This window comes from Mus musculus, chromosome Y (genome assembly GCF_000001635.26).
Source record: "Mus musculus strain C57BL/6J chromosome Y, GRCm38.p6 C57BL/6J".
Lineage (NCBI taxonomy): Eukaryota > Metazoa > Chordata > Mammalia > Rodentia > Muridae > Mus > Mus musculus.
Genome location: NC_000087.7, coordinates 908,945 through 935,969, shown reverse-complemented (window position 1 = coordinate 935,969; position 27,025 = coordinate 908,945). Strand labels below are relative to the sequence as shown.

At 38.4% G+C, this 27,025-nt stretch overlaps 1 protein-coding gene across 6 annotated transcripts in view; it reads right to left on the bottom strand.

Annotated features, from left to right (window-relative positions):
- Kdm5d (lysine (K)-specific demethylase 5D) overlaps positions 1–27,025 on the bottom strand; it is a 46,248-nt gene that overhangs the window by 7,844 nt on the left and 11,379 nt on the right. For 2 of the 6 annotated variants that reach the window (XM_011248580.2, NM_011419.3), the window contains 12 exons: positions 25,384–25,522; positions 25,121–25,284; positions 21,787–21,945; positions 19,210–19,329; positions 18,966–19,124; positions 14,387–14,568; positions 14,134–14,296; positions 8,844–8,963; positions 8,531–8,725; positions 8,079–8,260; positions 7,876–8,000; positions 7,586–7,733 (listed from right to left, as the gene is read on the bottom strand). In XM_011248580.2, the coding sequence (XP_011246882.1) occupies positions 7,586–7,733; positions 7,876–8,000; positions 8,079–8,260; positions 8,531–8,725; positions 8,844–8,963; positions 14,134–14,296; positions 14,387–14,568; positions 18,966–19,124; positions 19,210–19,329; positions 21,787–21,945; positions 25,121–25,284; positions 25,384–25,522 (1,856 nt within the window). Of the gene's footprint in view, positions 1–7,585; positions 7,734–7,875; positions 8,001–8,078; positions 8,368–8,530; positions 8,758–8,843; positions 8,964–14,133; positions 14,297–14,386; positions 14,569–18,965; positions 19,125–19,209; positions 19,330–21,786; positions 21,946–25,120; positions 25,314–25,383; positions 25,523–27,025 lie in introns of those variants that run through there. The other 4 variants (XR_003953250.1, XM_030251562.1, XM_006531578.3 and 1 more) reach the window with 4 other exon arrangements.

The window sequence follows — 27,025 nt, the reverse complement described above, 5'->3', positions numbered from 1 at the left end:
AATGACACCTTTATCATCATCCTACTGCATACTAAGGCTTCCCACATCCTCTTCCTGAGTGTAGCTTGGTGAGTATCCCTAACCACTTGATCATTATTTTCCTAAAACTTGCCAGTGTAGCTTGGATCCCACAGCCAGTGTCCTGGTCTAGTCTGGTTACCTCTGTTGCACCCAACTTCTAAGCATCTTTAGGATACCACACTTCATGACCCACTCTGACCGTTCCTGCCCACAGTACAGCTAAGCTCTAGGCTTTATGAGGATCAACCCTACCTGAAACCACCTTCAAGGTCCCTTTTGGTCTACCTTTACTACCCTAGTAGTTCCCCCCGACTTCTCACTTTTCCTCCTTTAGAGTGTAGCTTGGTGAATGCCCCTGACTACCCCATCCAGACAGTTTGTGTAACCTACTAGATTTAGCCTGGATGCTACAAGTGTTGTAACAGTCTAGTCTGGCATCTCTGCTTTCACTGCAGAGCTCTAGGTGTAAGCTAGGATCTGTCCAGGATTCCTCCAAAGTCACAGGACTCTTCCACATCATATTCAACCTTACCCCACACTGCTGGCTTGGAACAAGAAACATATCCTGTCCCATCTTCCCTCCTGACTTCATTTCAAACCTCTAGACTCAATTCTACCTAATACCTTCTCTTCTTCTCCGACTCAGCAAACACAAAACTAGCAAATGAGGTCCACATGCCCAGATCTCATTGCAAGAATATCAATAATGTGAAAAATCAGGCCACTATATTCACTTTAAATCCTACCAGACCTGTAGAAATGCTTGTCAATGTGAATGCTAGGACACAGAATTTAAGAGAATAAACATACATTCATTAAAGTTACTCAAGAAGTTTAGAAAATACACAAACAACGTGATGAAATTAAGAAAAAAATACTTAAGGAGACTAAATGCTTGAGTGATGCTTAAGAAAACACAAGTACAAGGTAACACAAAAACACAACACACACACACACACACACACACACACACACACACACACACACACACACACACACTTTGGGATGAAATCTAAACACATAACCAAAAGGAGTCTGTAACAAAAATTTGAGGAAACTCAAAAATTCCAAAGCCATTGTTCACAGATGGAGAAAAACTAATCCAAAAATTTTTACAGATACACAGAAAGTGGATTAAGGATACCCAAAGCAAAAGTAAACAGAAATTAATCTCTATGTGGCAACACAGTACCTAATTTCATGTTATGTAGAGCCATAAAAATGAAAATAGTAGGGTGCTGGCAAAACCAAACAAATATATCAGTGAAATTCAACAGAGAACACGAACACTAAGTCTATAAAAATAACTACCTGATTTTTGTCCATGACAAAAGAGTGCATCTTCAGAAAACGGTGTTGGAAAACATAATTCAACATAAAGAAAAGTGAAAGTAAGCTTCAACTGTTGTAGAAAATTTTAATCTCAATCCACAGCTTCTAACCCATCTTGATCATTTAGTTTTTAAATAAAATATAGAAAACATTATTATATACAATAAGTCTTTAAACAGCATAAGAGCTGGGGAGATATTTAGATATCCTCTATGTTATTAGACTTAATTTTTTATAGATATCCCCAAGTTATTACTTATTATGTTTTATTTGGACTGTTTTTAACTCAAATTGGCCAGCCCTCACAGCGCTTTGTTTTATTTTTTCACTCTTAATTCATGGTGACTTTTACTCTGGATTGAGGTTAAATTTTTCTACAATACTTACTTACCTCTCACAATTTAAAAAGCTCATGTGGATATAAATGAAAAATCTTAACATCAAACCTGACAACCCATCATTCTTAGAAAGAAGTAAAAAGTTCATTTTAACTTATATAACATGTAAAAACATTGTTATATGGTCTTTATTAGCACAAGAAATAAAATCGACAACTAAAATATAGAATTTATGAATGTAAAGTTTCTCTAGCCAGTGAAGAGGCAGCCCACATACTTGCAAGGTACACAACTGAAAGATAGTGTGTGGACTATACAAAAAAACTATAAAAGCTATAATCAAGTAGCAAAATTCTCTTCTAAAAAAATATGCTGTGGAAGTGAACAGAAAGTTCCTAAAGGAAAAACAAACAAACAAACAAACAAACAAACATGTCTGGTGACCTGGCTAGTTTTATGTTACTTAACAGAACTTAGAGTAATTTGGAAGATGGATTCTCTATTGAGAAAAAGGTCTCTGTAAGATCTACCTATAGATAAGCCTTTATGAATTTTCTTTATTAATGATTGAAAAGGGTGGAACTAGATCACTAAGATTTTGCCTCAGAAGCATGAGAATCTGAGTTCAATCCACATCCAGGTGCAAAAGTCATACTTATATTTTGGTGGGAACCAATATCTGCCTAATTAGAGTTAAAGATTGCTAAACAACTTCTTCAGTTCTTTATATATTTTGGATATTAGCCTTCTGTTGGATGTAGGGTTAGTGAAAGTCTTTTCCCAATCTGTAAGCTGCCATTCTGTCCTACTGACAGTATCCTTTGCCCTTACAGAAGCTTTTCACTTTCTTGAGGTCCCATTTGTCAACTGTTGATCTTAGAGTTTGAGCTACTGGCGTTCTGTACCAATTTTCCCTTGTGCCAACGTGTTCAAGGCTAGTTCCCACAACTGTCTTCTGAGAGGTTCTATCTGCAACTGGCTGAAACAGATGCAGCTATCCACAACTAAACATTGGACGAAGGTCAAAGACTCTTATGGAAGAGTTGGGGATTTGGGGGGATGGGAGGTACTGAATGCCCCGAAAGGATAGAAACTCCACAGAAAGACCAACACAGCCAACTCACTTGGACCCCTAGAAGCTTTCAAAGGCTGAGCCATCAACTACCTACCTCTGCACCTCCCCCCACATCTGCAGCTGATATGCAGCTCCTTCTCCAAGTGGGTCACCAACAACTAGAGTGGAGGCTTTTCCTTAAAGCTGTAGTCTAACTGTGGTATCTGCTCCCCAAATGGACTGCATTGTCTGACCTCAGTGGGAGAGGATGAACCTAATCCTGCAGAGACTTCATATACCAGGGTAGGGGATACTCTGGGAGATGGGGGCCCACATTCTCATTGGAAATGGGTAGACAAATGGGAGAGTCTGTGAGGGGCGGCAGGCAGCGTTTTGGATTTACATATATACATACATGACTGCTAAACAAGGGGGATGTTATACTCAGCAATGGTAATACGGATACTAGACTAGAGTGGACTATTTCTATTTTCATGAACCAGTGTAAGCTTACGTGCATTCTAAGTGTAGTCTCCCCTCCCCCAGCCTGAAACCTTCTTGCTCAGGGGTGGAGCTTCCTGCTCATTCGTTCTGCCACGCCCACTGCTAAAACCTGCGGAGCCACACACGTGCTCACCTTTCTACTGGACCAGAGATTATTCGGCGGGAATCAGGTCCCCTCCCCCTTCCTTCATAACTAGTGTCACAACAATAAAATTTGAGCTTTGATCAGAATGAATTTTTCTTAGCTCCGTTTCTTCTTTCGCCCCGTCTAGATTCCTCTCTTACAGCTCGAGTAGCCATATCAGTCGAACCGTTCACGTTGCGAGCTGCTGGCAGCCGCAACATTTTGGTGCCTGAACAGGGACACACGACTAAGCGAGTTAGAGTTTGAGATTAAACTTCAGAGGCTGACTAATGTGCTTCAGGAACCAAAAAAGATGTCAAAAGCGGAGAAGAGTAACTCTTCTGTAGTTCCCCAGGTGCCGCTAGAAAAGGTTGTGAGTCAGGCTCGTGGGAAAGGACAAAATATGTCTAATACGCTAGCCTTTCCTGTGGTCGAGGTAGTTGATCAACAAGATACTAGGGCCAGACATTACCAGACCTTGGATTTCAAGTTGTTAAAAGAGTTAAAGGCAGCTGTTGTACAATATGGCCCTTCAGCCCCATTCACTCAAGCATTACTGGACACAGTTGTGGAGTCACACTTAACCCCTTTAGATTGAAAGACTCTTTCTAAGGCTACCCTGTCAAGAGGAGATTTTTTGCTTTGAGATTCTGAATGGCGAGACGCCAGTAAGAAAACTGCTGCTTCTAATGCTCAGGCTGGTAATTCAGACTGAAATAACAACATGCTTTTAAGAGAGGGTCCATATGAGAGATAGACAAATCAGATTGATTTTCCTGTTACAGTGTACACGCAAATTGCAACGGCCGCACGCCATACTTGGAAAAGGTTGCCAGTCAAAGGAGATATTGATGAAAGTTTAGCTAACATTCGACAGAGTTCTGATGAACCATATCAGGACTTTGTGGACAGGCTATTGATTTCAGCTAGTAAAATCCTTAAAAGTCCGGACACGAGAAGTCCTTTCGTTATACAATTGGCTTATGAAAATGCTAACGCAATCTGCCGAGCTGCGATTCAACCACATAAGGGACAGACAAATTTGGCGGGATATGTCCGCCTTTGCACAGACATCGGGCCTTCCTGCGAGATCTCGCAGGAAACCCACGCGCAAGCAATGTTCTCAAGAAAACGAGGAAATAATGCATGCTTTAAAATGCTAGGACCCCCTGACTAATGAATAAAAGGGTCCAGATCCAGCTCTAATTTGGGGTAGGGGCTCAGTTTGTGTTTTTTCACAAAATAAAGATAGAGCGCGGTGGCTGCCAGAGAGATTAATTCGTCAGATGAACACAGATTCTGACTCTTCTCGTAAGTATCATTCTAAAGACTAAAATTCCTTTTGTGCTTAAAATTCAGCTGAGAGCGAAAGCTCCCAAAAAAGCTATTCTCCTGCTACTCTCAGAGCCTGTTACCGGACAAGAGGCTAGAGATTAACCTCAGCTTTACAATTTACATTTAAATAAAGTACCTGGACTTCCCCAAAAGAATTTCTGCTTTCTTACTTTCTCACTGTCAAGCTTTTGTTTTTCAAGCAAGATTAATCAACATTCTCCAGCTGGACCAGCAGATGTGCATCCCTTCCCTCCCCCCCCCCCCCCCCCCCCGAACACACAGGTGGAGCACACAGGTGGCAGCTGCTATCTCCATTCCAAGGACATTCCAGCACTTGGCCTTCAGTCTAATTTAAAATTTAGGTTTTACTAGAGGGCTAAAAAAGTAGATATTTCTATATTAATAAAAATTAGTTTTTATTTTAATAGACAGGCTTAGTCCCTTAGCTGGCCTCTGGCTTTTCACCCTTGCTGTTACTGCAAGGTGTCCTTAGCTCCTTAGGCTGTGAAAAATACAGGGATGAGGTGAAACGACTTCCAGCTCCTATTTTAGCCACAAGTCGTGGTGTTACTAATGACATAATTATTGCTTAGGCCTTGCTAAATCTGAGGTTGATAATTCTCCTTTAAGAGCTGCACAGCACTCAGAACTGTGCATACTGGTTTGTGATCATACAAATTCAGTATGGGTATCGCTTGGTACAGAGAGCTACTGCAGGAGAAGGTCCAGCTTGACCATTTCTGAGTTTCCTGTGAGATAAACTCGGTTTGAAGGAGGTTGATATCAAATTTTGGCTAAAAACCAAAAATATTTTCGGCTCTGCCTCCCCTCCCCCAAAAATACCAAGAGCCACAGGTGTGGGTCTTAACAGTACCCACGGGAAAAATCAGGTCAATGTCCACCCAAGCCAAGGTTAAAAGCCCACTCATCTACGGATGAAAAAAATCATTTAATCACCTCAGTTAAGCGTTGTCTTATTTAACTTAATTAATAGGGGGAGAGAGATTGGAGACCGTACTGTTGAAAGGGCAAGCCCTTCACTGCCTCCCACCCAAATAAAAAAGCCATTTGGCCTTGTACTACAGAGCCGGTCGTACCCCTTCTTGTTTCCCACCTATCATCCAAAAATGCGGAGGAATATTAACTTAGTGTTATCCTTAATATAGTGTATTTCAAATTTGTTCAGTCAAACTTAGCCAGAGTTCCAACGCCCTACTTAAAATTCAACTAGAAAGTTACCTACTCAGTACTAATTAGCATTATAAAGTCAGAGCCTACAGCTCCAGGCTTTTCAGTTAGTTGTTTACTAAGATAAGAAAGGACAGTCTTAAGCCAGATACAGTTTACCATAAAAAAAGTTAAAGAATCCCAGGGAAGCAGGTTTTTTCTTTAGCCCTAGAATCCAGGCAAAACTATTGAGCACAGATAATTTTTTTTCCCTAAATACCCACATATACCTATTAATAAGTGTAGCTCTGGCCCTGCATTAAAGATGCATCACTAAGCAGTAGTTAGAGACCATTACTCAAACCATAACTGGCCAAAATACAAAGAACAAGTGGTATCCAATTACTACAAATATATCTACAGCATAATATCTGCACCTAAAGCTCAGGGAACATCATGCAAGAGGGGATAGAAATATTATAAGAGCAAAATGACCAAAAAGTCTGCTGCAAGATTTTGTTTCTAGAAACAACAGAAGTTTTGCCCTGGTACCATAACACCATGACAGTACAGATGGCTGCCTAAGTAAGACTTGCTACCAATAGACATAATATTAGGGACTTCATACTTAGATGAAGGGATATGATAAATAAAAGACCACTGAGAAAAGAATAGATAATCTGGTCCAGAAATTGACCCACTGAACCAAATCCCTAGCAGTCAGCTCTAAAACCATGTAGACAAAAGCAATACTAAATAGATCTAGTAGATTGCATTTATCTATTTATTTGTGTGTGTGTCTATGTGTGTTCATGTGTACATGTAACAATAATAATTAAAGAACAGAAGGTCATGAATTTGAAAAGGAGTAGGAGTAGGGTCTTGGAAAGGGTACCTCCATGATATAACCATATCTTAATAAAAAATTTTTAAAGCTAAGCACCATCCTAATTTGATTATGCCTGGGATTCAAATTATCTTCTTCTCCACTAAGGGTATGTGATGGGGTAGGTGTGTTTCTCCTGAATGATATTATGGTTAGTAAAAAAACCCACTTACACAAGTAATTCTGATCTTAACAATTCTGTAAGATTTGCTAACATGTAGGGCATATATTGTCTTCACAGCCATGCACAGTAATGTTTTAAAATATATTTGAAAATACCCACTACAGTAATTCCTAGTTCATACTGCACTTTGTTCCATTATGTCCTAATCCTCATTGTATTTGCCCAATATTGGGCATCTTATTTTAAAAACTTGTATGGGAATTAGAGCAACAGAATATGCCATGTGTATGTCTGTGGTCCAGATAGTGTGTCCTATCTTCTGAAGCTGGAGATATAAGCAGTTATAAGCCATTTATTTACTGGGAACTAGACCTCTAACAAGCTAGGAAGCCCTCTTAAAGATGATTCATCTCTCTAGCCCAGAGATGCTCCCTCTTAAAATGAGAAGTCTATGTAAGCTTTGAATTCCAAATGGGTATATACAACATACAAATTTTTACAACAAGGATTCTATTTTAGCCTACACAGATTTTATTTTTTTGGTTATTTATTTTTATATAGTCACTTACTTTTGTCTGCTTTTTTACTCCCTCTTTTATTCTTGAAAAGCTCATGACATCCCAGGGTCTGGCATTTGCTGGGCAAACATTCTACCACTGAACTAAGTTCCCAATCACTTTTGCTTGCTTTTCTAACATACCTGTCCTCTGAGTTACTGATCAGTCCAAGAACTTGGGAAATACAAGCCTCTGCTTCAGTTAGGCATTTCTTCAATCGCTGAAGCAGCTCACTATTAGGAAATCGTCTATCACGAGCCTCAGATTCCAATGCTCTTAGCTCTTCAAAACCTTAAAAAAAAAAAAAAAAAAAGAGTCAAAGTTCCAATAGAGTGTTACCAGAAGATAGTTTTCTAGAATATTGAAGAAAGTAAGTCAATAATAAACAAATAACTGATCATAGCTTAAAGGTTCTTCAATTTTTATTACTTACTCCGTTTCCGACCATCCTCCACCTCTAGGGCTGCTTGTACTTTGTTGGCCCAGTTGTCAAATGACTCAGCTCGAATCTTCAGCTTTTGTAGCATAGCAGGCAGTTCATCCAATGTGTACCTGTACCTAGAGGAAGAACAAGAAAAGAATATATGGGCCATATCTGTATTTCCTCTATCTCTTTCATGTAAGACCCATACTCACCGTAAGTACTGTCGATTCCTTGAGCACTTGCACAGATCATTGATATGGGAAAGGCAGACAAGACTATCTGGACAGTCATAACAGGCCAAGGCTGATAGGAAACACGTGGTCTTACACTTGATGCACTGACGCTCATCATCTGGGAGTAGCTCAAAAGCCTCTCGCTCAGCTTCCGTGATGCCCTGGGGGTGTTCAACCCACATATACTGTAAAGACTAGGAGCAGTGTTCTGGACACCCCACCACAGCCAATACTGAGCCCTGCTGTGGGCTTAAGCTTGTAAGGATAGCTGTAGAGAAATTGGAAGAAAAACACATAAACACATAGTCTTTGCCCTTACATTTCCAATAGCATGAATTAAGAGAAGGCATACAGTGCTTACTCAATATTTGTCTGTGTCTCTAACATAGTGTATACTTGATGAGTCCTTAGCGTTGGTTTCTACCACCCACCTTCTCCAACAAGGTCTTTCGTAGGCGTCGCTCCTCCTGTACCATAATGAACATCTCCTTGTGAACTGCCACTGCTAGATTTAGATCCAACTTCTCTGGAAATGCAGCCATCTTGCAGATAAGTTCTTCATGGGAGAAGACACAATAGCGCCGGAGTCGGCGGTAGTGTTCAATACACTGGCGTCCAACAGGTAGCTGTAAGTGTGTTCGAGATTCTACATGGCTACCTGGAAAGCATAGTTTTCTCCAAAATAACCCCTACTCATATTCTTTATACAGTTTTACCTGCAGGTCCACCATATCCCAGACTTACCCAATCGGCAGTGCAAAAGTTCACTGCCTCAGCAAAGTTATAGCCTTGGTTAAAGCCACTGTGGTAAGCACGGGGAAAAGTAATGACAAATTCCCCTGCACACTGGTTTGTACGAACAACCTGAAATACAGAAGAAAAATCAGAAGTAGTATATGTCAGAAATAACAACAAATATGAACTTATGAATACCACCAAATTCATTTATGGACTTAAGAAAGATTAGAAGTAAAAGACTATTGTTGCGAGAAATATTAAAAAACAAGCCTGCTGCTGGCACAACTGGTTGTTATCGTGTAGAAGAATGCGAATCGATCCATACTTATCCCCTTGTACTAAGGTCAAATCTAAGTGGATCAAGGAACTTCACATAAAACCAGAGACACTGAAACTTATAGAGGAGAAAGTGGGGAAAAGCCTTGAAGATATGGGCACAGGGGAAAAATTCCTGAACAGAACAGCAATGGCTTGTGCTGTAAGATCGAGAATTGACAAATGGGACCTAATGAAACTCCAAAGTTTCTGCAAGGCAAAAGACACCGTCAATAAGACAAAAAGACCACCAACAGATTGGGAAAGGATCTTTACCTATCCTAAATCAGATAGGGGACTAATATCCAACATATATAAAGAACTCAAGAAGGTGGACTTCAGAAAATCAAATAACCCCATTAAAAAATGGGGCTCAGAACTGAACAAAGAATTCTCACCTGAGGAATACCGAATGGCGGAGAAGCACCTGAAAAAATGTTCAACATCCTTAATCATCAGGGAAATGCAAATCAAAACAACCCTGAGATTCCACCTCACACCAGTCAGAATGGCTAAGATCAAAAATTCAGGTGACAGCAGATGCTGGCGTGGATGTGGAGAAAGAGGAACACTCCTCCATTGTTGGTGGGATTGCAGGCTTGTACAACCACTCTGGAAATCAGTCTGGTGGTTCCTCAGAAAATTGGACATAGTACTACCGGAGGATCCAGCAATACCTCTCCTGGGCATATATCCAGAAGATGCCCCAACTGGTAAGAAGGACACATGCTCCACTATGTTCATAGCAGCCTTATTTATAATAGCCAGAAGCTGGAAAGAACCCAGATGCCCCTCAACAGAGGAATGGATACAGAAAATGTGGTACATCTACACAATGGAGTACTACTCAGCTATTAAAAAGAATGAATTTATGAAATTCCTAGGCAAATGGATGGACCTGGAGGGCATCATCCTGAGTGAGGTAACACATTCATAAAGGAACTCACACAATATGTGCTCACTGATAAGTGGATATTAGCCCCAAACCTAGGATACCCAAGATATAAGATACAATTTGCTAAACACATGAAACTCAAGAAGAATGAAGACTGAAGTGTGGACACTATGCCCTCCTTAGAATTGGGAACAAAACACCCATGGAAGGAGTTACAAAGACAAAGTTTGGAGCTGAGATGAAAGGATGGACCATGTAGAGACTGCCATATCCAGGGATCCACCCCATAATCAGCATCCAAACGCTGACACCATTGTATATACTAGCAAGATTTTATCGAAAGGATCCAGATGTAGCTGTCTCTTGTGAGACTATGCCGGGGCCTAGCAAACACAGAAGTGGATGCTCACAGTCAGCTAATGAATGGATCACAGGGCTCCCAATGGAGGAGCTAGAGAAAGTACCCAAGGAGCTAAAGGGATCTGCAACCCTATAGGTGGAACAACATTATGAACTAACCAGTACCCCGGAGCTCTTGACTCTAGCTGCATATGTATCAAAAGATGGCCTAGTCGGCCATCACTGGAAAGAGAGGCCCATTGGACACGCAAACTTTATATGCCCCAGTACAGGGGAACGCCAGGGCCAAAAAGGGGGAGTGGGTGGGTAGTGGAGTGGGGGTGGGTGGGTATGGGGGACTTTTAGTATAGCATTGGAAATGTAAATGAGCTAAATACCTAATAAAAATGGAAATAAAAAAAAGAAACACTGATTACTGTAAGCTAACTGATAAAAATGCTTCATACTTGATAATCATGATTAGTGTCTTATTAACTAGGTTTGTTATATGTGTATAAATGTATATGTAAAAAACATGTAGTTATAGATGCATTCTTTAATATTCTTTTTTCTTAGGTTTACTTATTTATATGAGTACACTGTAGCCATCTTCAGACACACACACTGTAGCATGAGAGCTCATTACAGATGGTTGTGAGCCACCATATGGTTGCTGGAAATTGAACTCAGGACCTCTGGAAGAGCAGTCAATGCTCTTAACCGCTGAGCCATCTCTCCAGCCCAGATGCTTTATATTCTTAAAGAAGACTTAACTAATAACTGTCTGTGTTTCTATAACTCTCTTCACTGTTGGCAAATAAATTTAAATATCAGTTTCTTTGATTTAAAAAAAAAAAAAAAAAAAAAACAAGCCTGCTGTCTCTCCAGCTATCCCCTACAGCACCTGGCTGGCTTGTCCCAGGAGCCACTAGTACTTCCTCAGCCATAAACCCATGTAATCAGCGATCCCACATTCCAGTAACTAAATGCAACCACCAACCTCACGGTTCTACATCACCATACCAAGTAACGCAGTAAAATCAAGACCCTTAGAGCTTAATTAATAAATCAGATTTATGTATCAATAAAATCACAATTTATAAAATGCCAATACAATAATTTCAGAGCCAACTGATAATGATAAAAGGCTTTTTCCCAGTATTTCTAGCTTTATGAAATCATTGCTACTTGTGGCTAGTAAACGCCACGTGGGTTCATGTCCACAGCCATCTTCCTTCTCCTCCTATCCTGAGATGCTCCCTCTCTATGCAACTCTTAGCTTCACCTCCCTTTTCCCTGTCCAGTCACAGATCTCCTCTGCACTAATGTAACTGGATAGGGAAAATCCTGCAATAGACTATCTTCAAATGTATAAGTGAAGAAAGAAAACAAGATTGTGAAGACTAAATGTGATATACTCAGAAGAATCTATTAAAAAAATGATGCAGAATTCAAAGAAAAGAAAATACAATATCAAAAAGATTCTTAGCCAAAAAATCCTCAAAAAACAAAACAAACAAAAACAAAAACAAAAATCAGGTGATAAAATTTTAAGCCCTCATTTCTTTGACTTTCACATTCTGTTCATGCAGGTGGTAATAGCTAAAGTAATTTTAAATCCACACTTAAATCATTTCTCAAAACAGAGATTATGACTCAAATGAAAAGTCAGATTTTCTTTAAGAGAATCCATTGTACTGTTAGATAAACAAAGCTCAATAAGACACATAAAAAGAAAATAAAATTTTACAAGGTTTATCAAACAAATGAGGTGTCCCACACAATTAGTTATTAGTAAAATGAAAGTCAAAATATGAATGACATTATGAAGTCAATTTTTCACAACTGAAAAAAATACAGAGAACACAAGTCTTAGTCATCAAAACAAACAGAAAACGTGTCATATGAATATGGAAACATTAGGGATATATATATACACAGCTAGCAGGAATTGGAAATGGTCATGAAGCTGCTGTAGCATGTTAGTTTCTCAAAATGTGAGAGAACTGTGCATTGATTATGTAATAATACTTGAGTATACACCAAACAACTGAAAACAAAGATTTGAACAGATATTTGTAAACAAGTGTTGAAAGTAGAATCATTCACCACAGCTGAAAGTAAATCAGCAGAGTGTTCATCAACTTATGTGTAAAGAAAATATGAATCTCTATACAATACTCCATATACAATACATAATACTCCAGTATTATGTATCCACAAAAAGCAATGACTACTGACATATTCTTTAATAAGGATTGAAGTTATAACAAGAGAAGCTAGTTATCCATAATAAATCACCTACTTTAAGAATATGTTTTTAAGAACTGGGAAGACAGTGAATTCACAGAGATACTGATGGCAACCATAGTTTTCTAGGTATTGGGTCTTTCTGTTTGTTTTATACCTTTGATCCTTTGACCAACTTGTTACAAAGACAACTGCTAATTCCTCTTACTCAAAAAAGTTCTTGACTGTAATGAACATTTCACTTCATGGGCAATTGTTGTTTTTCATTTTTTTATAATTTTATTTATTTTAATTTGGATTTTTTTGCTTTTTACTTTTTATATGTGTTATAGTGTCTCTGTTGTCCACAAAGACATCTAAATTGTGTTCTTTAGAGTGCTGAAATTTAGAATCATAAGCATATGTCACAATACCTGACTTAACTAAGAATCTTTTGTGAGGTGTTCTTGTGCATGGAGAGTTGTTGTATAATTAATACAGTGGTATGATGGTAGATCCTTTTCTTAGTAGGATCACTTTCTCAAAAAACAAACAAACAAACAAGACAAAGATGACCATCAAATAGATCTAACAATAGGTAAGAAAACCAACAAACCAAAACTAGCATCTCTAATACAAAGTCACAAGTACACTATAAGACTAGTGATGAAATAAAGGCAGATGACTCTAGTAGTATCAAAAAAAGTAAAACCTGTCACAGCATATAAAGGTCAAGAGGGTCTGATAGAATGGCTGATACATTAAATGATAAAGTTGAATATGAAAACATAATAAAATGTTACCTTTACATAATTAGTAAACTGATAAAAATTTAACTACAAACTTTTAAAAATTCCAACCTTGGAAGCGTGTGCTAAGTATATATATGAAAAAATTTATAAATGTTGTTACCAGAATGATGAAGCAAGACAAATTTAAAATTACATGCCTGGATAGCTGATATTCAGTAATATTTTTTTCTTTTGAAATGGGGGTAATATTAAAAAACAAAACATGTGAAATACCAGAAAATATCAGAACAAGAGTGAGCATTAGAAGTTCTAAGTTCATTATGTTCAGATAAAGAAACTAAGAAATAGTTACATATTTGTACAGAGAGAAAAAACAAAGAGCTGAAAATTTGAATTAGAAAAAGTACAAATGTTGCAAAATAAAGCACTTCCTTTTCCATAAACTTATCTTGTAAAAAATATAAAATAATTAAATTTCCCAAATCTATAATGCAATTTCAGTATCCCCAGATGAGGTTAGAACTTATGCTCAGTAATTTTAAAACAATACTGGTTCTAGACTAGGTTTTTAAGATCTTTTTATGCTGTTACATAACAATCCTATTTCTGTTTTTTCTTTTTTCTATAACTTTGCTAGAAGCACTGTAAGAGAACTACATATGTGATGGTCTGTCAATAGTCAGAAAAAACATTCCTTTCTGTGTGCACATGCACATATTTTGAAAAAGCTGCATTTTCCCCTTGAGCCTCATTTCCAGATACTCACTGGCACTCCATGTGACATGAGAGTGTTAGGATTCATCAGAGTGACAAGTTGGTGCAGGAGGTCAGGTTGGCTGTCAAACAACTCTGGTGTAAGTCTCTTCATTACATCCTCTAAGTGTTCTGCTGCTAGCGAAGGTACTCCATACCAGGTCTTTGGTTCACCCCTGCCAGAGAAAAGAGATATATAAAGTTTGCATGCATTCCTGTACATAATAAGTGTCTTGATACATTCTAGTTATTGGTGTATCACTCACCAGTGCAGGTAGTTAATGGAATAACTCCAGTGATCCTCAATATGCCAACAAAATGCTGAAAACACCATGCCCACATATAACCAGGGCACTTTCATGCCTGAGATGTCTGCATTGATGTGGCAGAGAACAGACTGATCCAGCACTGGCATCACATTGAGATTCCAACCACAAGCAGCATATTCCTGTTGAGTCACAGAATTACATTGTAGGTAGGGAGTGAGATTGGACTAAGAAAGGTAAAATGAGCCAGATCTACAGACAAAAATATCTGTGTTCTCAGAATATAATGCACCCCATAATTTGTAGTTGCTTTGGAAGTATATGTATGATTTGTAAATGTAATTTTTCTTTTCTACAAAAGTATAATCATGTTAAAAGTAATAATGCAAATGAAGGTTCATATGACCCAGTAAGAACTCTTTCTAAATGCTAGTGTTAAGCTATTTTATCCCATTTGTTTTTTTTTTTTACCTGTTTTGTCTAAGATATTCTAACTGAAGTTTAATAATCAACATATATAGTAATTATTATTTAATCTTAATATAAAAATGGTCATTTTATATGAATTACTGTTCAATATATATATATATATATTAAGAGTCCAGAATCTTTCTTGCCTACAAGATGTACAGGAATAAAAGATAGAGTAGCAATAGAGGGAATGGCCAACCAATGATTGGCCCAATCGGAGACCAATGCCATGAGAGGTAGCGTATTCCTGACACTATAAATGATATTCTATTATTCTTGCAGGATGGAGCCAAGCATAACTTCTGTGAAACAGGTTTTGTCCAATAACCAATGGAAACATGCTGTGTGTAGTTTTAAAATCACGATACTGGCTTTCCCAGGAGCTGTGACCCTAGAACTACTGCCAGTACTCTGGCCTCTCCTGGTTCCCTTTTGTTCTTCCTGGCTTAGCTCTGCCAAGCTGTCAGCACCAACCCAGCTTCTCTTCCTAATCACCTCTGCTCCATGGATAAAAAACACTCAGACAGCTTTATTAATTTAGAATTTACCTTCTAGCACAACTGCTAGGCTCATAAACTTCCTGCTTGAAAAATGTGTGCCCTTGACAATTTATTATCCTAATCTCTCTTTCTGCCTAAGCTTAATGGCTCCTATCAGCTAACCTCTACCCACCTCTTTGGCTATCCTTGGGTGGCACAGGTTCTAGGTTCCCCGAAATCTTATCTAATTGTTGCATGAGTCTCCTTCCAAAGACTGGCAGAAAAGGTCCCTCTCTTTCCCTGTGTCTCCTTTTTCTGCTGGGAACTGGAAGTCCTACCTATCCCTTCTGCCTGAAAACAAAAATACCAGCCTCAGCTACTATCCCAGACTCCTGGATTCTAAGACCACCTTAAGTAAGTAAGGGCTCTGAGACCACCAGGCCCTTGCTACAGATGTGCTCAATAAGGTCATTGGGTAAGGGCTTGCCCTACCCCTGGCAAGCCAAGGGGGCCATGTCCTAGGAGCTATCAGGAGGGACATTGAGCTGTCGACTGCCCTCACGTCTTGCAGTACAGAGAGACACTACTCCCAGGTAACCCTCCACACTACCTCTTAGGCTTGCTTATAGATGACTGAAGGGGCCGAAGCTCCCTTGACCTGACCTCGGCCATCACTAGCAGGGAGCTCCATGTAGCTATCATGGTATGTGGGCCGCCCATCTCCTTCCTCTTGGACACTGGAGCTACTTACTTGGTCCTGACAGAGTTTTGGGGTTATTATCAAAGAGGAGTCATCTAGCAACAGATGAGAGCAGATGCAGAGTCCCACCACCAAAAATTAGGGGGAGCCACAGGAATCCTTTGGAAGAGGGGGAAGGAAGGTTTGTAGGAGCCAGAGGGGTCAAGCACACCAGGAGAACAAGGCCCACAGAATAAACTAAGCAGGGCTCAGAGGGACTCACAGACACTGAAGGTACACTCCTGGACCCTGCATACTAGATCTTCTGCTTAAGTGCTGTGGTTTGTGTCCCTTTGATGTTCTTGTGAGATTCCCAACAATGGGAAGGAGGGCAATCATCTCTTACTCATTCACCCACTCTTGGTCCTCTTTTCCTCCTACTGAGGTTGCCTGATCCAATTTTGATAAAAGTGTATCTAGTCCTACTGTAACTTGTTTTACTGTCTTTGGGTGATATAAATGTGAGGCCCAATGTTTTGTTTGAAAACAAAACAAAGTAAAAACAATAACAATAACAAAAGAGTAGTGGGTGTAGAGGGAATTGGGATAAAGAGGGGGAACTAGGAGGAGTGGAGGAAGGGGAAACTGATGTTGGGATGAATGAAGAAAAATGGTATAATATATTCATAGAAATGATGGAACTAAATAATAAACAAACAAACAAACAAATAATCAAGGGAGATAACCCTTATCACAAGGAGTAAGGTCATAATTGGCTATGAGATATTAAGTAAATGATATCCAAGCTAGAATACCTAGACCAAAAGATAATAGGTATTTTTTTCCTTACATTATATTGGCTACTTTGTTTGTGGCATCTTTCTGGGTTTTTTTTTTTTTTTTTTTTGGTTTTTCGTGACAGGGTTTCTCGGTGTGCTGTCCTGGAACTCACTCTGTAGATCAGGCTGGCCTGGCCTCGAATTAGCCTGCCTCTGCCTCCCAAGTGCTGGGATTAAAGACCCGGCTGATAATAGGTATTTTTAAAACAAGAAGAGAAAACACATGAATCTCTTGGGCAACAGGAAATAGAATACATTTTATGCATGGACTCAGCCTGGCTGGGTTGAGAGTAGAAAGACTCTAGTGGCAGGAAGCAGAGGTTCAGGTGGAGAGGGAGAGAGGAGATGGGATTGAGGGAAGAAATGTAGAGAGAAACAGCTAAAACTGCAGGGCATCTGACAGTTATGAAAATCATGTGTAAGTAGAAACTCCATAAAATATATGAATACTATCCTAATAAGGTCTTTAAATAATGAGGGAGATGGAGTCCCAACTGGTCATCTCTTGTCACCAAATGAAGCTTCTAGTACTGATATTGGGCTCCATCCAATTTAGTTAGTAAAGGGATACCATGAAAATCCCCAAACAATCCAGCCTGGTTGTCTTAACAATAGATACTCTCCATAAGCTGACAGCATGGCCCTACTGCTGAAATCAACACCCATACAACTTATTGAACATGAAGAAATTGGCCTGGTATTTACACAGAACATTCACTCTTACATTCTGAAGTTTTGATATGAAAAGGTTCTTTGCAGGCTGCTAAAGAAGAAATGTAAATACCAATGCAGCCACAAATCCTTTGATCAACAGAGTAGTCCTGCCTGTAAAATATGTTAGTGCAAAAGTGGCATGAACCTTGTAGGAATAACCAACAAAAAAATACATGATTTGACTTAAGGTTCTTCCCTAAAATGGAAGCCATTCATAACAGACGTTGAGTGATCAAGAACCAGAGACTAGATAGCTATCTATCATCAGAGAAGCTTCCTCCTGCAGTAAATTGGATGAAATACAGAGACTCACAGTCAGATATTATACAGAGAGGGAGAGAGATACCTTGAAATACTCATCTCTAAATGGGATATCAGAGAGAGAAAGAGAGACATAGAAGGAGGGGAAAAAAGGAGGAAAAAAGGAGGGAGAGAGGGAAGGGGAATGGGAGGGAGAAAGGGAAGGGGAATGGGAGGGAGAGACAGACAGACAGAAAGGCAGTCAGTCAGGCAGGTAGGCAGGCAGACACTTGAAACACCCAGACCTAAATGGGATTTCTCCACCAAATTCCTCCCCTTAGAGCTTAGGGAACCATGTGTAAGTGGTGGAAGAGGAGGAGGAGTAAGTGTTAGAAATAGAGGGGACAGAGGACACAAGAAGAATAAGGTCCTCTAAAACAACTGAGGAAGGCTCATATGTATCACTAAGACTTAAACAGTAACCATGGGCCTTCTCAGATCTACACTAGGTCCCCCCCCCCTCTATATATATATATGCACACACACACACAGCTTTCAGTTTACTATTTTTATTGGTCTCCTCAGTACATGAACAAGTGTATCTCCTCTTGGGACTCTTTTCCTTCCATGGGGTTGTTTGTCTGACTTCTACATAATGTTTTTTGTTTTATTATATCTTATTTTATCATGTTTGGTTATTATCTCTTAGAAGCCTGTTCTTTTCTAATCAGAGACAGAAATGGAGTAGATTTAGAGGTGAGGGGACCTGGGAAGGGACTTGGGAGTAGAGAGAGGGGAAAATGTAAAAATGTAATAAGGATATATTTGTATGAGAAAACAATCTATTTTTAATAAAGGAGAAGCAGTATAAATCAACAAAGTTTGACCATATGAATGAAAAGGGCAAAGTTTTAATATTTATATTTAAAGAAAGGTTAATATTGTAACTGCTTAACTGATAAAGTATTTTACTGTCTAGATACACCAGGAAAAAAAGGGACAGTAACAGGCATATGAAAATTGTATTAGTGACATACTTATGTAGTTATGTCTCAGATAGGAATAATACAATATGAAAAAACCAAAGAACAGAAGATTTTGAGTGCTAATATGACTTTTCCTATTCATATTTTAGTAGATATTAATAGATATACTACCTTTTCTTCAGGAGATAAGTCCCATTTGCTATTGTTGACAGGAAACCCACTGCCAAATTCTTTGGAGTGAATGTCTGCTCCATATTCAACTGTCACATCCTCCTCAATGCTGCTCACCAGCCTCCAGAATTCCTTTTCCACAACTTCTGTAGGTACCATCTATGAGAATAGGTGAAAAGATAGCCATGGTTCACTGGTATTTGCTTTCATAAGACTAGGATACATTAATCATTCAGTCACATACATGCACAGGCATGTTGAAGTAGTCAGCCTTGAAGGAGTCAGCCATCTCACCAAAACTCTGCAAAGTATACTCCTGTGTAGCCTGCTCAAAGCCAAAAGCTTCAGGGGGACTCTTACACTCCTGGAAAGGAAAAAGAAGAAAAAATTTCAGTAAAGTGAAAGCAAAAGGTGAAAACAAAACAAAACAAACAACAACAACAACAAAAACCAAACCCCAAAACTTAAAAAATCAGACACACTAAATCTAATAGAAAAGAAACTAAGAGCTGCCTTGAACACACTGGCAGAGGAGAAAAGTTCCTGAAGAGAATACAAATGGTTCACACTCTAAGATCAACATTTGATAAAAATGTTTTCATGAAACTTCTGTAAGGCAAAGGTCATTGTCAATACGACAAACTGGCAACCAATAGATTGGGAAAAGATCTTCACTAACCCTATATTCTATAGAGGGCTAATATCCAAAGTACATAAAGAACTCAAGAAGTTAGACTCCAACAAACCAAATAACGCAATTAATAAATGGGATACAACGAGCTAAACAGAGATTGCACAACAAAGCAATCTCGAATGGGTGAGAAGCACTTAAAAAATGTCCAAAGTCCTTAGTGATTAGAGAAATGAAAATCAAAATGAATCTGAGATTCCACCACACACCAGTCAGAATGGCTAAGATCAAAAATTCAGGTGACAGCAGATGCCGACAAGGATGTGGAGAAAGAGCAACACTCCTCCACTGCTGGTGGCCTTGCAAGCTGGTACAACCATTCTGGAAATCAATCTGGTGATTCCTCAGAAAATTGGGATTATTTCTATGTCAAGACCCAGCTATACCACTCCTGGGCATACACCGAAAAGATGTTCCACTATACTACAGGTACACATGTTCAACTATGTTCATAATACCTTTATTTGTAATAACTAGAATTCCAAAAACTGGAAACAATCTAGATGTCCCTCAACTGAAGAATGGTTAAAGAATTTACACAATAGAATACTATTGTGTAACTATTAAATAGTACTGTGTAGCTATTAAAAACAAAGACATCATGAAATTTGCAGGCAAATGGATGGAAAATAGAAAACATCTTGAGTGAAATAATCCAGACACAGAAGGACATATAACGATATATATTCACTTATAAGTGAATATTAGCCATTAAGTACATACTGTATCCCATAGAACTAAAGAAAACTAAGTAACAAAGAGGGCCCAAAGGAGGATGCTTGAATTTCACTCAGAAGGGGAAATAAAAATAGACATCAGATGTGAATAAAGGGATGGGTAGGAGAAAGGATAGGGAGGGGACCGTGGATGGGGATCAGGTGTGAAGAGAGGACTGGAAGAATGGAAATCACTGGATTGGCATCTCTGGGATAAGCAGGAGACCTGAAATAAGGGAGACTCCGGGAGTCTATGGGGGTGACCTTATCTGAGACTTCTAGCAGCTGGGGGTATGGAGATTGAAGTGCTTACCTCCTATATGTAGCCAGGCAGAACCTCAAGTGGAGGGATGAAACACTAAACCACTCACAAAACCTTCAACCCAAAATTTGTCCTGCCCACAAAATGTGCAGGGATAAAGATGGAACAGAGATTGAGGGGACAGCCAAACAATGACTGAGTTAACTTGAGACCCATCCCATGGGAGAGAAGCCCTGACACTATTAATGATATTTTGCTATGCTTGTAAACTGGTATAAATGTCTCCTGAGAGGCTTCATCTAGTATCGGATGGAAACAGATGCAGAGGACCACAGCCAAATACTAGGTAGAGTTTTAGAAGTCTTGTTGAAGAGTGGGGAATAGGACAGAGAGCTGGAGAGGTTAAGGACACCACAAGAAAACCTGCTGGGCACAGATTAGAAAACTAATCTGGGCACATAGGGATTCCCAGAAACCGAACCACCAAGCAAAGAGCATACAGGAGCTAGATTTAGGCCCTTACATATATGTAGCAGAAGTGCAGCTTGGTCTTCATGTAGGTTCCCTAAAAAACTAGAGTGAGGCCTCTTTCTGATTCTGTTGCTGCCTTTTCATCCCCTTCTCCTATCTGGGCTGCCTTATAGGACAGTGGGAGAGGATATGCTTAGTCCTACTACATTTGGATGTTCCAAAGTTGGCATGATACCATGGGGACTTCCCATCTCTGAGGAGAGAGGGATTTGGAGAGAGGGGTTTGTGAGAATGAATGGGACTGGGAGGAGAGGAGGGATTGTAGGCTCCAACTGGGATATAAAGTAAATAAATAAATTAATGAAGAAAAAGAAAAAAAGAAAGCAGGTTTTAAGCTGCATTCAGTATTTTACATTAAAAACTACATTTTTAAACATTTTAAAGTTGTTTCAATATTCATTAAATAATTTTTTCCTTTTAGCTAACATTTTCACAATTTATAAATTATGATTTTATGTACTGCATGTAAATCATTACCATCTTTTACTTATTCTGTCCAATTATTCTTACTATAAGCTAATCAAGTCTTCTCTACTAACTTTAGTCCATTTCAGTCCAAAAGGATAGATAAAAGAAATTGACTAGGTTATGATTAAACTGTCTAAGATGGACAAATCTTACTGCTAAGATACACTTCGGGCATCTCCATACTCCCTTGGGGACTTCAGAAAGCGGTGGCAATAGGCAAAAGATGTGGTAATTATCACTGCAGCCATCACAGAGCAGAAACTTATCGACTTCATCCCCACGAGAGCATATTCGGCAAACATATGAATTCATCTGCCAGGGAAAACAAAGTAAATATGTAAGGAATTGGTTCCTCTATATACCTACCCCAGGTTTCTTGCTACTGATTCTGAATTTCTATAACCATACAATATGAAAACTCTAAAATATCCTATCTGATAGAAAACACAACAGTATATAAGTAATCATAACAACACATTAATAAGTAGATCATATTTAAGATGTTCAGAAAGCAACAATGAAGTATTATTTTAGAAAATTCAGTAGTGGAATTCAAAATGTAGCTCAGTTGGCAAGATGTTTACTTATCATTCTTGAAACCCTGAGTTCTCTCCTCAGCACTACATAAACAAAGTATGTCCATGCACACTTAAAATTCTAACACTTGAGATGTAAGTAGAATGATCAGAAATTCAAGACTCTATTTAGATATATAGCTAGGCTAGCCAGGGTTATATTATAACCCTGTCTCACACAGCAAAAAGTAAAGGAAAATATTCAATGACATAAAATTCACTGGGTCTCTTCCATAAAGCTAACTTGCACTTGTATAGCTAACCTAACCTACCTCCCACAAAAAGACCTGCTTGCCCCTTTCCCTAGCCAGGAAACCTAGACTCCTCCCCAATTCCCATTCATTCACCACAACTAGCTACTCTCACCTCTGCTACAGGCCTCTGGTCAATTCTCTAAGAAAACATCAGAATTTGCTAGCCAATGACCCCCATCCCCACCCCCACCCCAGGACCTCCCTACTCTACGAGAGAGGACTAAAGCAGCAGCTCTTCCAACCCTCCTGACTAGTCTTTGGAACACAATGACCCACTGTACTATTTCCTGCACATCTGGATAGGGCAGGAAGCTCTATCATGTGCAGTTCATCTCATCCACTGTGACAGTCCTTGTGTATTTCCAATCCTAGCTGAGGAACCTAGACAATATTGGTCCTCTACAACTCTCACTCCAACCAACTCTACCTATTCTCCCTGCATGCACTTGATTCACAGTCTAGAACTATAACTTCTGTTGTTAATATCACCCATATCATCCAGTTAGTTCTAGAGTCTTGTGTGTTCCCATCAGTCCTACCCATCCCAGTCAGTCTAGCACCATACATCTTGCACCCTCTTAAAAATAATGACATAAAGTTCTGCACAGGGAAAATACCATCAAACAAAAGTCAGAAATGGTTTCAATTTGAGGCAAAGGACTAAAAACTTCTGCCTCAACTCACCACAAGTTGGAAGAAGTATTAAATGATAGAAGACATAGCATTTGGTTTTATGCTATTTATTTTCTTTTAGCTCTTATTTTATTATTACTGATAATTTTGTACCTTTTATAGTGTTGTGTTTTAATTTGTTACTTGAAAAGGCTTACCTACTTTTATATCTAATAAAGAAGACTTTAAACAAAGCTTGCAAAAGAAGATAAAAACAGCCACTATACAGGTAAAGACTCATCAAGAAAATATAATTTGTTCATATTTTTGTACTAAATGGTGAGGTTCCCAACTTTACAAAAGAAACACTGTTAAAGGCATAAGTGATTCTGTCTGGGACAATAATCATGTAGAACTTTAGTAGTCAATTCTCATCTTCCAGTAGGTCTTTTAAATAAACAAGCAAAAAAAAAAAAAAAAACCAAAACAAGCAAAAAAAACAAGCAAAAAAAAAAAAATCAGAAAAGAAACTTATCCCACAGATTCACACGGCAGTTCACAATCATCTCTATGCCCAGTTGTAAGAGATTCAATGCTCTCTTCTGATCTCTTCTGACTTGAATACCAAACCACCACATGGGGTGCAGACATGCATGCAGGCATAACTAACACTCATACAAAATAAAACAAAACAACCTCCCCTCCCAAGTTTAAAAAGGCAAGTAAAACTACATAAATACATGGAGGCTAATATACTTTCAGATAAACTATGGGTCATTAAAAGAATCAAAGAAATTTAAACAGGGTAAGAACTTGCAAAAAAACAAAAAAATAAAAAACAAAAAACAAGTGCTCGCTTTGGCAACACATATACTAAAAGCTGGGCAGTGGTGGCGCACTCCTTTAATCCCAGCACTTGGGAAGCAGAGGCAGGTGGATTTCTGAGTTCGAGGCCAGCCTGGTCTACAAAGTGAGTTCCAGGACAGCCAGGGTTACACAGAGAAACCCTATCTCGAAACAAACAAACAAGCACAAACAAACAAACAAACAAACAGAAAAAAGGACACATTTATTGCTAAGAAGCATGTAACAGCAATACTTTTCAAACTATTGCATTAAAAAAATGAATGAATGCTATAAATCCTGAATTATCTTGACAGTAAAACTGACTAAAAACATACAACTACAATGAAACTGTAGGTTATTCTCCTTATAAACATAGATGTAAAAGTTTTGAATATTATACTGAGAAAAAACTGAACAACACTTCCTGTAAAATTCAGAACTATGCAAGTACTATAAAACATTGTTGTGTTCTGTATTTCAAAAAAAAAAAAAGAAACCTAACAGCTTTTTTATACACCATTAGTGAATATTTGAAGGATGAACATAGAAAAATATATTCAATTTACATCTTCTAAAAAAGGCCTTAAAATAAACCCAATTAAGGTGGGAAAGAAGAGAAACTCTTACACTGAAAACATTAAAGAGACAGAAAATTCTTGGTAGACATATTAAGATAGATCTTCTAGGTTAAAGAAGTATCTGTATTATTTAAATGGCTGTACTACTAAAAGTAGTCTACATATTAAATGTAATCTTCATGAAAATCCCAGTGATATTCTTTATAGAAAAAAAATTCAAACTAAGGAAATCTTAAGACTCCTAACAAATCACACCCTTCTCAAATTATACTACAGAATCATAGCTCTGAAATATTATTATATCTCAGAGGAAAGGGAACAGTATAGCTCATTAAACTATAAAGGTTATGGTTCCATAAAAATGAAAACAGGTCTATGCCTCAAAATCCACAGCTGTAATCACAATATTGGAAAGGTTAAATCAGATCATCTTTGCTATGTAACATGTTACAGTCCAGACTGGGCTACATGAGACTAAATAAATTTTAATAAAATATATAGCATATAAAATAAAAGCAGTAAAACTATACAAAAAATAATGAATTAAAACTTAAAGTAATTTTAGGTGCACCTAATATCGATAGTTAAAAACATTATCACAAAATCACTGGTAAATCCTTACAAACTGGGTACTGCTGTGATTGTTCCGTAGCTGCATAGTCATCTTCATACAAGGTTCAAAACTGTGATTTAAGTTCTTGTCTGAAAATGCTGATGTCACCTTTCCAAACTCACTGGCTTCCCCCTTCACTACAATAGTTGCAGGGCATGTCACTTCTTCTTTATCTAGGAGGATCAAAAGTAAGTGAAACAGACTTTTTACATCACAATTAACAAACATCTTATGGTTTTTTACTATACCACTGATTAGTATTTAAATTTCACCTGGTTGTTTGCTATCTTTCTTTCTCAGAGTTTTCTCCTTAGCCTTGAGGCCCAAGCCTATCATCTTGGGGCCTGCCCCATATATCTGTAGTTTCTTTAGCTCTGGGTTTTTCTCAATGTCTTCTTCTGTGGGTTCTGGCTATTAAAAAATTCAAAGGAGACAGTAAATAAAAGGACATAATAATTTATAGAGAATGTCTAGAATTATTATTAGCAGAATACCTTAGAAAAGTCAATGCAGCCCCAGATAAGCTATCCATTTCGTACATGAATCTTCACCCATATAGTAACTAGCAAGCACTAAGTGCATGCAGTGAGTTTAAAAATGAACACATAAACCTGAAAGGGGAAGTGGAAGGGGATTTATGGGAATAGAGTTAAAGTAAGATTTGATGAAAACATATTACATGCACATATAGAATTCCCAAATGCTTCTAATAATATAACAACCATCACTACCAACAATTCCATGTACTGCTGAAGAGGACAGCAGGCTTTAAAGGATAGCTCCAATCTGACAGTCACACAGTACTGGTTAAATACTGCGGGTCTCAAAATGAATTGAAAAAGACTTATAGGAACAAGTGGTAGGTAACACAAGTAGAAGGGAGATTATATAGAGAAAAGAAGAAAACAAATATCAGAATGCACTTTACATTTAAGTATATGAAACATATAAAGTTCATATTCCCATTTTTTCTTGTTGTGAAAAAGATAATTAAATATTGTTTTTAAGATTGGAGAAGGGGGATAAAAAACTGGCTCACTGGTTACATGCTCTCACTGTTTTTGCAAAGGACAGTGCTCAGTTCATAGACCTCACATAATGGCCTACACCTAACTCCAGTTTCAGGGGATCCAGTGACCTCTTCGCACCACTAAGAGCAGGAGACTTACATATAATACACAAACATAGATAGAGAGAATATACTCATATGGATAAAACTTTAAAATCTAAAAAAACATTTTTAAAAGATTAAATATAAATCTACATATTAGAATGCAATAAATGCAAAGAAGCTCCTTTACATAAACAGACTAAATAAATAATAGGACAAAATAATTTTATTCCAAGGAGCATGTACCATTAAAAACGTAATTCCTCTCCCCTGTATCATCAAAGACTTCAGAAAAGTAAGACCTGCTAGGTGTCCTCTACACTTACGTAGCAGTTGTATACTTACATACCAGATGTGCATCTTGGTCTTCATGTGGGACCCCCTAACAACTGGAGAAGGGATTGTCTCTAACTCTGTTGCCTGGATCCCTTTCCTCTAACTGAGCTGCCTCATTTGTCCTCGATAAGAGATCTGCCTACTCCTACTGCAACTTGATACTCCAAGAAAGTTTGATATACATGAGAGGTCTCCCTTCTCTGAGGATAAAGGGGGAGAATAGTAGGAGGAGGAAAGGTGAGATGGAGGGACTAGGAGGGGAGGATGGAGGGAAAGCTGTGATCTGATGTAAAGTAATTAATAAAAGAAAAAAGAAATCTTAAATACCAATTGAAAAACAAAAAAACAAAAATAGATGACATGTCTTGGCAGTCAAGAGCACTGACTACGCCAGGTGTGGTGGCGCACACCTTTAATCCCAGCACTTGGGAGACAGAGGCAGGTGGATTTCTGAATTCAAGGCCAGC